Consider the following 13,386-nt stretch of genomic DNA (forward strand, 5'->3'; position numbering starts at 1 on the left):
AATAAAAACCCTTATAGCCCAAACACTTTCAAAAGGTGGATCTTTCTTCTTCAGGGGCAATCTTGGAATTCTTGAACAGGTGATAAATAAATTAAAGAAGAAGGGATTCCTAGTTAGTATTAGATATACATGACTGTTTCATTTAAATTTAATATGTAGTTATTATTTAGATAGTTTTGAAGCATAAGTTACATTTAATATTATTTGAAGTAATAAGTTAATCACAGGTTTGCTTAAATTACTACTTACTAATCATTTGTCATGTAGCTCAACTGTTGTGAAATAATGTAAAGTAACTAGAACATTCTAAATTTTTCTTCTTGCTTTAAGGGAGTATTGTTATGTCATAACAGCTTGTAATTTGTAGAACGTTCTAGACCTAAACATGCACAGGCAACCAAGTTGAGCGAAAGAAGAAAGTAAGTGAAAATGAAAATAAGACTAAATTAGTGAGATATAGATCTAGACTGTGTTTGTAAGTTTAGCCATAAATGGCATGTGCCAACTTTTGAAGTGTTATAATCACAGATTGTATATTGTTATAACAGACTAAAGAAGAACAGTTTTTCTTGTCAGTTAGTTTCCAAAGTAACTGAATCATCCTTCATTGACTGTGGCAAAAAAAAAAAAAAAGAGAGAGAGAGAAAGACAATTATTTAAAGTTCTGAATACCATTGTGGTAATCCCTAGTGTAAACTTTTTTGTACATATTTGACTTGTTTTAAATATGTTATTTCCAAACGAATGTATTGCATGCTGTCTGTTTATTGTTGAAACTTATCACCTATAAGTCACAGACATCACAAGTAAAGAATCATGGCCTATATAAGCATCTGACAAATAAAATGCCAATTCTCATACTAGAGGAAATTTGTTTTTTCTTGTTGTTTTTAAATAATATTGCTTTACATAATTTATAAGTTTAAACTTATAAACAAAAATTTGTATGCTTTATTTATTGGTAAACTATGATAAGAAAGTAGTTTAACTTTTGAGTGTAACTCACTAAACATGCACTCAAAAGGATGCTTGTAGTGAGAGGGTTGAGAGTAACAAGTAACTTATTTACCTCTTCTGCTTTTTTAGCTAATTTTTCAGCTACCGAAGTCTCTCGTGTAGCTTTCTGTGCATCAATTTCATTCTGTACAAACTTTTTCTTCAGATCATCTAGTTTATCTTTCAAGACTTCTACATCCTCCATGGACTTGTTAGCTATCTCTTGTGCAGCACCAGTTTCACTTCCAATCTAAAAATGTATAAATATTTTTTCTAATTACTATTTTCAGTGTGGATCATATTTTTTAATAATCTACCTACAGTTCTATTATTGAGGTTTATATATTTTTATCTTTGTACGGTTTAATTACCGATAATAAAGAAACAAAAAGTCACCAGTAAAGTTTTACCTTCAAAAGCCAAACTAGAAAAACATTCAAAATTCAAACACTAATACTAAAGTTCAATTATTTAAAATATAGTGTAAGGTCAAATATTTGTAATACATTGTATTTAAAGATTTGTAAGACTGGTAGAATCAATCTTTATGAAAATAAAGTTTATTTTGAGGCTTTTAGAAGCACTCACCAACAACAAGCTTTGAAAGTTCAACCTATTTGATATAAATTAAAGTAATCTTTGTGTACTTCAAACATTTTATAAAGAGTAATTAAAATACAGAAGAAAAGGATGAAGTAATTAAAAGACAAAAATTAAGGAAGAGTAAGATAATGCAACCATTGTAATAATATTATACAGTCATGTGAAAAAGTTAAGACACCCTATGAAAGCCTGTGTATTTTTGTAACATTTTTGGATATATATATATATATTTAATCTCAATTTCAACAATACTGAGAGATTATAGGAATACAATTAAACAATTAAAACTGAAGAAAAGACTTCTCAAGATCTTCTGTAAACGTAATTCTACAAAAATGCAAGAAGGAAATTAGCAGTCTCAATGGGTATTTGCTAACAGTGTATGGTTTCTTTGGGGTTCAGATTTGTCAGAAAGAAACTTGCATGTTAGGGCTTGAATAAAATGAAAGGGATAGCCATTGTTTATTACAATATTCTGTAAAGTAGGGGTTTCAGTATGAAGAGAGAGAGATATAATGGATGTTACATACTCTACTGAGAAAACTGAGTATAAAGTTACATTTAGCTCTAAGTTTGTGGGAGTGTACATATGTAGCTTCTTGCACAACCAACAAAACAATGTATAGAAAAATATACTTTTTCCAACCTATTGGTTTGATTTGTTTTAAATTTCACACAAAGCTACACAAGAGCTATTTGTGCTAGCCATTCTTAATTTCAGTGAAAGACTAGAGGGAAGGCAACCAGTCATCACCACCTCCCACCAACTCTTGTGCTACTCTTTTACCAATTAATAGTAGAATTGATTGTTACATTTAACACCTCATGGCTGAGAGGGTGAACAAGTTTGGTGGGATGGGAATTCAAACCCATGATATGATCCTCAGATTGTATTCTCAAAAAAGCTTGTAAGTATTGAAACTTTAATCAAAATAAAGTACAGAACAACATTTCGACCTTCAAAGGTTACCCTAAAGATAACCTAAAAACATCAAAACACTTCGACCTTCAAAGGTTAACCTAAAGATAACCTAAAAACATCAAAACACTGTTCTGTACTTTATTTTAATTAAAGTTTTAATACCCATACCAGCCACCTGGAGAATACATTTTTACTTCAAGTGGGTTCCTTGTCATCATGATCCTCAGATTGCAAGTCAAGCACTCTAACCACCTGGTCATGCTAGGTCATTGAAATAAAGAAATTAAAACTTAAATCATATAAAACTTTTAACTGTAATGTAAATTGTAAGGCTGATTTCATAAACAAACATTCATCAAAACTAGCTTAATTTGTTTTTATTGTTTTTTTTATACATCAAACAGATGTTTTGAAATTGTTATCTAATATGCCAATATACCCATATTAGAATTACCCATATCTAGAAAGGGTAAATTACCATTTTTCAGCTTCACAAGTAAAATTAATCTTAGAATGTTTTGAATTTAAATAAACCAAGAATTATTTAATGTCAATACAGCTTTAAGAGAGTAAAATCTATCACCAACAAACTTCTATTTAGAGCTGGTTTGTATTCAGTGGAACATGTATATAACGAAGAATGCTCATAGTTGCAAGGGAGTATATAAATGAAAGTCAGCCCTGCTTTTAATATAACTGAATGTTCAAAACAGTGACTGTCCTTAAGGGTAAATCTAAGTAATTCTTCCAACTATTAGCAATAAAAACTTCTGTATGTTTTATTTTTGTGGAGAAAAGTTTCTATAAGATTATTTGTATAATTTCCTTTATATAATCAATTCCATATTTATTCCATATTTTTTTTAACTTTCTCCACAAAGGTTCAGTCGATTTGACTAATCATGTGACCTTTTTTGTATTTCTATAAAGACTATAGATTTGATACAATTAGCTTTTGATACAACGTGTAGATCTTCATGAAATTTCGCAGTCTTTCAGTACACATTACAAGTCTTTCATATACTAAGAAAACTTATTTTTTAGTGAAGTATTTTTTAATAAATTTAATTAAAGTGATTTTTCATGTTAAGATTAAAAATACTTTTCTTCATCTCAAAAAATCCCATGTTTGGTTGGTTGATTGTTTAGCATTTATTAGCTCAAAACTATCTGTGCCAGCATGACCAGGTAAGTTAAGACGTTTGACTCATAATCTGAGGGTCACGGGTTCAAATCCCCATCGCACCAAACATGCTCATCCTTTCAGCCATGGGGGCATTATAATGTGACAGTCAATCCCACTATTTGTTGGTAAAAGAGTAACCAAAGAGTTGGCAGTGAGTGGTGATGACTAGCTGCCTTTCCTCTAGTCTTACACTGCTAAATTAGGGACAGCTAGTGCAGATAGTCCTCGAGTAGCTTTGCACAAAATTAAAAAAACAAACAATCTGTGCCAAACAACTGGTAAAGAGGTAAGAAAGTAAAATCATTAAAATATGTAAAAACGAATCATGCTAAAACAAAATATAGTCCAATTTTCAAAAATCTTAAGAGTTAAAAAAGACCAGTGGCCCTTAAACATTTTAAAACAACTGAGGTGGACAGTATGACTATTGCAAATGACACTGTTCAAGGGTGAACCTATGGTAAAAATTTATTTAAAATGGTGTTGTCATTCTTCATTGTAATGATGGCATGACAGTAAAATGTGGGCTATTGTGACATAAGTGTCACACAGACCACACATTGGTACATCAGTACCAGATAAAAGAAAGTGATGAGATAAAAAAACTGACAGGTGTGCAGCCTAGACAAAACAACTTCCTCCCACCAAACCTTACAGAATCAAGATGTCCAAAGAACAATAGAAGGTTTGATCTGGAAGAGCTTGTTATCACATTGCTCACTCCAAGTCGACTGCCAACTGGCAAGGAGCAGAGCCGTGAATACAGGACCATAGTCCATGTATGGATCAGGCACAGTTGTGATAGTACCAGAGCAGACGGATTTAGCTTCACTGTCAGCAAGTTCACTCCAACAAATACCAATGTGGCCTGGTATCCAGAAAAACTGGCTAGAAATAGACAATAGAAAGAAATGGGCCATTCAGTTTTGAATATCAATGAGAACAGAGTGAAAACAAATGTGAATGATTCCAGGGAGCTAAGCAAGTCAGTACTAATTGTGCAGTTCATGTACTGCATAGCTTCGATATGATCCAGGGCAAGAGAAATGGCATACAATTCAGCAGTGAGCACAAACTGTAGAGGGGACTCTGTGTGCAACAACCAAATCACAACAAACCATGGTAAAACCCACAGAGTAACTTGATTTCAAACCATCCATGTAAATGGAAATAAAAAAATGGTTCGAAAGGTGTTTGTCGAATAAAAAGCAATACCTCCTATTGGGAGTATCTGCCTTTTTTAGATGGCTCAAAGAAAGGTCACATTTGGGGATGGTAGTTAGTCATGATGGGATGAGCTGATAAGTGGATACGGCAACGTCATTCAAGGACAGATCCAATTCATCCAACCGCATCTGGATATGAATACCAGAATACTGAGGAATAAAAACACAACTCTAGGTGGAATGCTATGGCAAGGATCAAAGTTTTTAAACATACAGTAAAGACAGTTGCAAATGGCAAAGGTATAGGGGAGGTTCATGACATTTGGTATACATGGTCCAACATCTTCAAGGCCAAGGTCCTGACAGAGCCACAGACCATAGACCCATAGTCCAGTTTTGCACAAAACATTGATCCAATCCCCAAGACATGGAAGAGAAGACGCAGAAGATGTTCAGTGCCCTTGTACACTTGACACGTAGCTGCTTCATGTGTGAAATAAAGGTCAGTTTACGAGTCAAAGATAAGCCCCAAGAACTTTACCTCAGGGACCATGGGAAGTACAACTTCTCAGAGACAGAGCTCAGGATCTGGGTGAATACACCGTTGGTGGCAGAAGTGCATGCAAATGGTTTTGGAGTAAAAAAAGGTAAAACTGTTTGCTATAGTTCACTTCAGTATGTGATTGAGGGCGGTCTGTAGCTGTCATTCAATAAACCTGATGCTCAACAACTGACATGAAATGTGGAAGTCATGGACATAGAGACCATTTGCAACTGTAGATGGAAGTTGTCTACTGATGGCATTAATCTTTATAGTGGAATCCTTCAGAACTGAGTCTTGAGTGTTACACTTTTCAAGTTCCTGTGGGAAAGAACAGGAAAGTGTCAAACCCACACAGACTTGGAATCATTGGTTCATTAAAAATTGTTTAATAAAAATAGGTAAACAGCCATACAATCCATGCATCCCAAGCCTGTTTTTTAACTTTCCTTGCCATGTGGCAGGCAAGATTCCACTGAGGACAAGAATACTGTGGGAAATGTGTTAAGGTTTTAGGAATACACTGAGCAGCTGCCTGGACTATACAGTCAGTCACTGCTAACATGCAATCATCTATTGATGGCTTACAGACAATAGCAGGATCATGTTCTGAGAGAGCAGTGAAAGAGGGCCAGTTGATCTTGTCCAACTTCCATCATGGCAGGCAGGTCAGTGGCACTGATCACAGCCAGTGTCTCTCAAAATGATATGAAAAGGATCACTGTAAGAGAAAAGTGAAGGAGAGCAGATACGCAGATCAATAGCAGTAAAAACACTGACTAGGTACATCAAAATAAGTATATAAACCAGTATTGAAGAGAGGTAGGTTATGATCCAAGAGCATATGCTCTATGGAACAACCCCTCCCATCAATACCAACACCACCCCCAGAGGTGATTATGTCAATTAAAATCCCTCAAGGTTAAAAGGGGAGATGGTAACTGCTCAATGAGGGTATCAAGGTCTGACTGATCATAGGTTTCTTCAGGTAGCCAAATACTTCATTATTTAATTAGTGGTGGGATGAATTGATTAATGAGATTTGCACTGTCCCTATCTACTATGTAGCAAAACCATAGTGTAGGCACAAGCTAATTAACTGGCAATGCCACCCCACCATGTCCATCACACAACCTGTTTTTTCTGTACAAAAAAACTGCCAAAGGGTGATTGTATCAGCAGGTTTCAGAAAGGTTTCATATAAGGAGAAACAGATGGGGTGGTAAGAATCAATCAAATACTTAATGTCATATATATTTGAATGAGGGAACCTCAACAGTTACACTGGATCAGAGTGACCATTTTTATTTACATGGAGAAAGAATGTGAAAGGGAGGCCCTACTGTTTTTGACCATATTTTTTTTCTTTATTGGACAAAGGTCTTTTGATCTTAGGGATCCAGACCTGGGTTGAGAGGCAGATCTCTGTATGGACAAATATTCCAGTGACTGAGAGTGTGAATGAATGGTCATTTTACTTCTTGGAATTGCAGAAGAGGATGGACATGAGGAAACACTTGAACCCAAGGCCAAAGGAAGTAAAACTGAGCAGTCACTGAAAAGAGTGGCAGGGAGAGAGATGGAAGTCAACACATATCTGTCAACTATTTTAAGCATGGAGAACAAAAGATTCTTCAGATATTTTGCAAACGACTCTGCTGGAGTACATCTACAAAAATTCAAAGCCAAAGTGGTGTGCTGGTGTTGGATTCCTCAACCACCACGACTCTCTCCTCTCCTTCATAGGTTGCTATGCACAACAAACATGTGGGTGAATGTTTAGATCTGAGAGAAGGTAAATTGAAAATACAGAACCTTTTCTGGAAGATTCCCTCACTACATACAGAAATCCACCTTAAGGGGTAGAGAAGATGCCTAAAGAAAATGTGTCACACTATAGGAAATTCATTATTTTTTAAATATTGCCTGAACAAATGATAGTTAAATCAGGTTTTAAAGTATAAAATCTATTCAGAGTTAAAAAACTGTTGCTTATCTCTGGTGTGTTCCAGGATCATCTCTGTAATATTACTTACATTTGCACAAATGTACACCATTTACTCATGCAAGCCTGCAAAAACATGGGAATATCAAGCAGAACTGGTTAAAAAAAAAACTACAAAATCCACCAGAATCAACAATTCACACAAATGTGAAAACAACAACTACTCCATCTTGATTACAGATTTCAAAGTCATCTCCTTTGAATCATCCAATATTGACCTTTAAATTAAAGAAAGTTTATCTATTATAAATGATCTTTCAGCATTAAATAATAACACTGCTTCACTATAATTGAATCTGTTCTGAATAACTTGTATAACATTGCTACAATTGTTGCACTATTTTATTCTTTCTTATTTATTTGTTTCTCTTTTAGTTTACTTCATCCTTTCATTCAATATTTTATTTATTCTTTATAAAATGTCTAAACTTCTTAAATATTTGTACCCAATTGAACATATCTTACTGAGGATGGAATAAGTATATTTGAAAGCATTCAAAAATTACATTTTTACTGTACACCCATGTATCAAATGTTTGTTATTGTTGCTGCCATCATTCTACTGTTCATCCTAAAGTTATTAATCAAATTTATGATTCTTTTCATGAAAGGTACATTCATAATGAGGCTAAAAAAATTCATATTTAATGCACTTGTAATCAGTTATATATGGAAATCAGGCACATCAATTAAACGGTATAAAACTTTAAACAAATGAAAATTATTTTGTAAAAGAGCAACAAACATTTACATTGTACATTTGTTTCACTGTCAAAAGATACATACAACATAGTGCATTCCACTTTCTCCTGTAAAATTATCATTTGAAGAGTTTGCATAGTAGTACTGTTTTCTTACAAAGATTACATTGATTATCAACATTGATGGTAGGCTGCATTTTGATCATATACGTAATAAAAACTATGTAAAATACATTAATAATTTCCATGTACCATTTTTAAATTAATGTCAAACATTTGAGAATTATATTAAAAAAAAGTATTGAAATGTTTACAACTACTTAAAATTCAATCAATCCTACTTCTTAATTAAAAATAGCCCAGCATGATGGCCAGGTGGTTAATACACTCAATTCGTAATCTGAGGGTCATGGATTCGAATCCCCATCACACCAAACATGCTCGCCTATCAGTCACAGGACATTATAATGTCACGGTCAATCCCACTATTCATTGGAAATAGTCCAAGAGTTGACAGTGGGTGGTGATGACTAGCTGCCTTCGCTCTGGTCTTACACCGCTAAATTTGGGATGACTAGTGCAGATAGCCATCGTGTAGTTTTGAGCAAAATTCAAAAACCAAACCAAACCTTAAAAGGTATATAACAATAAAAGAGAATAAGTCATTCCCAAAACATATTAAAACACAAAACAATGCAGCTTAAAGGTAGTTAATTACAGTCTTTCACACTTCACTTCTTATAAGAGTATAAAAAAGGTCCATCTTACTTGTGCCAAATCTACTTCAGCAGCACCAATGTCCCCTTTAGCTCCATCAATAGCTGCTTTTGCCTTTTCTTGTGCCTCTTCAGCTTCATCTAACAGCTGCTGTACTAGCTGGGCATTACCTAGTATGCCATCTGCATTGATCCTAAACACAAGTTATTTAATTTTGAACTGAAAAAAGCAAATTTGCATATTTTTGAAGTTTGTAAGTTGAAACTGGTTGAATATTTCAAGTAATTCAAATAAAATCCTAAAACACAAATCATTCAAGCAGTTTACTTTAATAACCAGGAATAATTGCTCTTCAACACAATTTCCACACAATTTATTACTGTACTATTTATTACACATAATTCTGTGTAAAGGCTACAAGTTACTGATAAGCATATGGTCACCAAACTTCTCATTAATTTTAAACATTATTTTAACCCTAGTAATGGCAGTTGGGGCACAGCATCAAAATGATTTTTAATAAGCAAATCTGCTGATAATAAGACTCAATACAAAGTTTTGGTGGAATGAAACATCAGAAATATATTTGTATGTACCTGAGCATATTGTACTACAGAGGTCAGAGGTAAAAAGCTGCTCACATGTCTCAAACAATGGTAAAAAACATAATGAAGAAAAATAATCTATGAAAGTAACACAAGTCACGTATACACAAACTGCTTGGACAATGTATCCAGGAAAGATAAACCAACTGTGGAAAGCTGTATGAATAGCACCCTTGATAGAAAAGAATGACAAAGTGTGTGTCCCTTCATAATCATTATAAGAATTGTGTCATTTTCTAATTGTTTGGGTTAAAGAAATATTCCAAATGGTATTTGACATACAAAACTTTTCAAAGGAATTCATTAACATTTCTGGATACTGTTCCAATAGAAAGTTAGGAATCAAAATAGTGGATATAAAAGGTTAGATGAACTCTATATACTACCAGACTAAAGTTGTTGATCCTACACACTACACAGATGTGCTGATTTTATATGAAATTGAAGCCCATGGGTTATGGATTCACCAAGACAAGTCTTCCAGTCATGCATACAATTCAATGTCCCACACTTCAAATAACTGAAGAAAGAAATGAATATTTATCATATTTCACATAAAGATATACTGGTCAATTAATCAGACACAATGCCTATGGATTTCATAGGATTGTACTGTTGAAACAAGCAAGGAAAGATCACTGCCCTTGTACACTAAATGGACTATGATGAGCCCACAGGAAGGAGCACTGTGCTTTGTACATTATATCATTACAAAATTTTGCAATTGAAGCTATACTGCAGGCTATTGTTAAGATGCACAGCCATCAGATTTAGCAAAACTGAGCATGCAACTTAGATTATAACAATGAGGTATGGGTCCAAAATATCCATGTTAAAAACAATATAAAACACATTTTACATATATGCAACTTGAATTTTTAAAAATTATGTAAATTAATAAATACACTGTTTTATTTGCAATTCAAGAATATATTCAACTTTAAGATACTTACTTTGCTTGGTCAGCTCGTTCCTTGAGACCTTTAGCAAGAGCCAAGTCATCCGCAGTGGCATTCAAAATAGCATCAATATCTGTTAGGCTCTTAATAGTGTGATTAATCTGCTGGGCAAGCTCTGTAATTTGTTCTGGTTGGAGGGAAATCTTCAAGTCTAGACACTGGTAAGAAGTTAAACATTGGCTTTAATAATGTACTAAAATGCTCTTCCAGCTTTAAAAATTATAACTGATCAAATAATTTTCTAGCTGCTAGAAGTATACTAGAGAAAAAAAATGGCAGATGATAAAAGTACTGATTATTTGTGGATTAACAAACATTGTTAAAGATATCAAATATAAAGTAGTTACTGTAGTGTACTCTGCAGTATGTGCTGTTGTTGTGCTCTATCAGATTTAATGACTAGAAAAATGATGGATTATGAAAAGGTGTGATTGGGTAATACAAGAGCCATTAGGTTTGAGAGCTTTAACAGCAATGTTTTATTCTTAAAACAGTGTATTGGTATTACTGTACTCTTATCTGTTGAATAGATTAACCCTTCCGTGATGGACTACGTATAACAAACGCAAGTATTTATGCTATAATTTCTGATGCAGTACATTTACCTTCACATAATTTGGTGGATTTTTAGTAAAGAATAAGTCATTTGCACACAAAAAAATCAGATTTTTTTCTAACAAAGAATTTTTACTAAAGGTTTCTTTGTGATAATATTGAGTCTATTTTGTTACCAATCTCAGTGTGAAGCATTTTTCATATTATAGTAAAATTTTCATCCCAAAAAATTAAAATGTTATTTTTCCAATCTCTAAAACCTCATAATATATTTTGAATGTTTATTTTCAGTAAAGGTTTATATACTGTCTGTTATTTTCTCTACAATAATTATGTGAGGTCTCTCAACCTGATCAACCTTGTAACCACTATAAAAAAATATTTGGAAATACAAGTTATGTTTTTTTCATTCTGAAATGACTACAGATTATAACATGAAAACACAAATGTTTAGTCAGTGATGATGAGAAAATCCACTTGTAGAGAAAAATATATTTGTAAAAAATTTTTATATAGAGGAGCGAACAACATTTCGACCTTCTTCAGTGATCGTCAGATTCACAAAGAAAGAAAGAGGTAACTGACTGATAGCTGACCACATGTTTGAAGGGAGTTGTGTAACAACTAGTCATCATCACCCACTGCCAACTCTTGGGTTACTCTTTTACCAACAAATTGATAATGAATTCTCATAATGCCCCCATGGCTGAAAGGACTATTTTAGTCCTCTTCCAGGTTAAATGGATATTTGGCATTTGTCCACCTAAACCTCTTATGGGCAAATTGGCCAGATCACAGACTAATCCATCCCTAATTTATACATGCTGAATAGAATGAGGGCAATCACTCATTAGCACCCACTGGCCACAGTTACTCTTAACAAAATTAATTATTATTATTATTATGGTTATAATGTTCCCAAAGCTGATAATTTGGAGCGTGTTTAACTGTATATCATGCATTGAGCCTTTAATGTTGCCATCTGCAATTCTAATTCCCAGGTTAAACCTAACCCAGATTTAACACCTTCATTAGCTCTAATACTGCTCGCTTGTACAACTGTAATGGTTAGTAATGTTATTTTCCAGGTTTAATACATCTACAAAACATTTTCATATACAAGGTACATATTTCAGATATAAGAAACTTGAAAACATCTTAGAATAATATGCAAAATATCATGTGATATTTTACAATAAAAATGGCAATTCATATAGCTGCAACACACCTAAGCATGAAGGTTCATCTTATGTCAAGATTTTGTGACAATTTTATCTAGATAATTAACAAATACATATTTTTTTTTACCTCTTCTGCCAAAGCCTGTATTTCTGCAGGTCTAGCTCCTTGAGCAGAAAGAAAGTCTTCAATTCTGTCTAAAAGTTCTTCAATATCTGCAGTTGCATTTTCAGAAAAGTTTCTAGCTGATTGAGCATGAGCATAGGCTAGCTTGGCCTCTTCTAGAGCTAAATCAGCATCATTTTTAGCATCTCTTACCTAACAAACAGTCAAAATACCATTTTGTTAAAATTTTAAGGTTTTAATATAAATGATGAAAATGTAATAACGTTTATGTTTTAATGTATGCATCATCATGTTCCGTCCACTCACTTGTAAAAATGTTATAATATAATCATGAGGATTTTATTATAATTAATTATGTCTTAGTATAAACAACATATACACAAAATAACTTGTTTGAAAAGTGTACTACTCCTTATTACTGAAGAACACAGAGCCAAATCTCAATAAACTCATGGTATGTTAGGTACTTATTAGTAGAATATTAACAATAAGCTTATTAAAAAGGAGTTTTATTATTTCAACAAATGCTCAAATGTTAAATATTTCTTAAAATATCCTTATGAGTTGAGGTGAACTGACCTACCTCAAAAATCATTTTGTACTTTTCATAGATTCCGTATTATAACTTTTATTACAGTACGAGAAACTTCACATAACTTTTCAGAGTTTTCTAAACATTACAAGCCTCTTGTACATAAAAAAATTTTGATATTTAAATTAAATATTCTTACTAAAGGTTTGTTCACATATATACATACATACAAACAGATATATGCAAACACATACACATATTTTACTATTCTCAGTACAAAGTTGTTTCCTAAGTAGCACTCAAATTACTTTTCTTCATCTCAAAAAACTCAGATTTCATTTGTCTAACCTCTAAAGCCTCCTGAATAAATTCCAAACATTCTTCCCAGTAAAACTTTATACTTTATCCATTATTTCTTCTACCTTAACTCTAAACAAAGGTCATCAATTTGACCAATGACATAAAAAAGATGAGAATTTGAAATAAATCTAAATTACCATTCTTCTTTCTAGAATGACTTCAGATTTTATTGTGAAACTGCATTTGTTTATTCTAAACAGCTTTAAACTTGTAACAAAATATATCTACCTGTA

General features: G+C 33.0%; 1 protein-coding gene across 3 annotated transcripts in view; it reads right to left on the minus strand.

Moving 5' to 3' along the window:
- Positions 1-13,386, minus strand: part of LOC143222181 (laminin subunit beta-1-like) — a 131,561-nt gene that overhangs the window by 12,575 nt on the left and 105,600 nt on the right. For all 3 annotated transcript variants that reach the window (XM_076448259.1, XM_076448260.1, XM_076448261.1), the window contains 4 exons: positions 12,265-12,453; positions 10,396-10,559; positions 8,889-9,030; positions 1,070-1,246 (listed from right to left, as the gene is read on the minus strand). In XM_076448259.1, coding sequence (XP_076304374.1) covers positions 1,070-1,246; positions 8,889-9,030; positions 10,396-10,559; positions 12,265-12,453 — 672 coding nt within the window. The remainder of the gene's footprint in view (positions 1-1,069; positions 1,247-8,888; positions 9,031-10,395; positions 10,560-12,264; positions 12,454-13,386) is intronic.

The sequence above is a fragment of the Tachypleus tridentatus genome, chromosome 8, assembly GCF_004210375.1.
Source record: "Tachypleus tridentatus isolate NWPU-2018 chromosome 8, ASM421037v1, whole genome shotgun sequence".
NCBI classification, from domain to species: domain Eukaryota; kingdom Metazoa; phylum Arthropoda; class Merostomata; order Xiphosura; family Limulidae; genus Tachypleus; species Tachypleus tridentatus.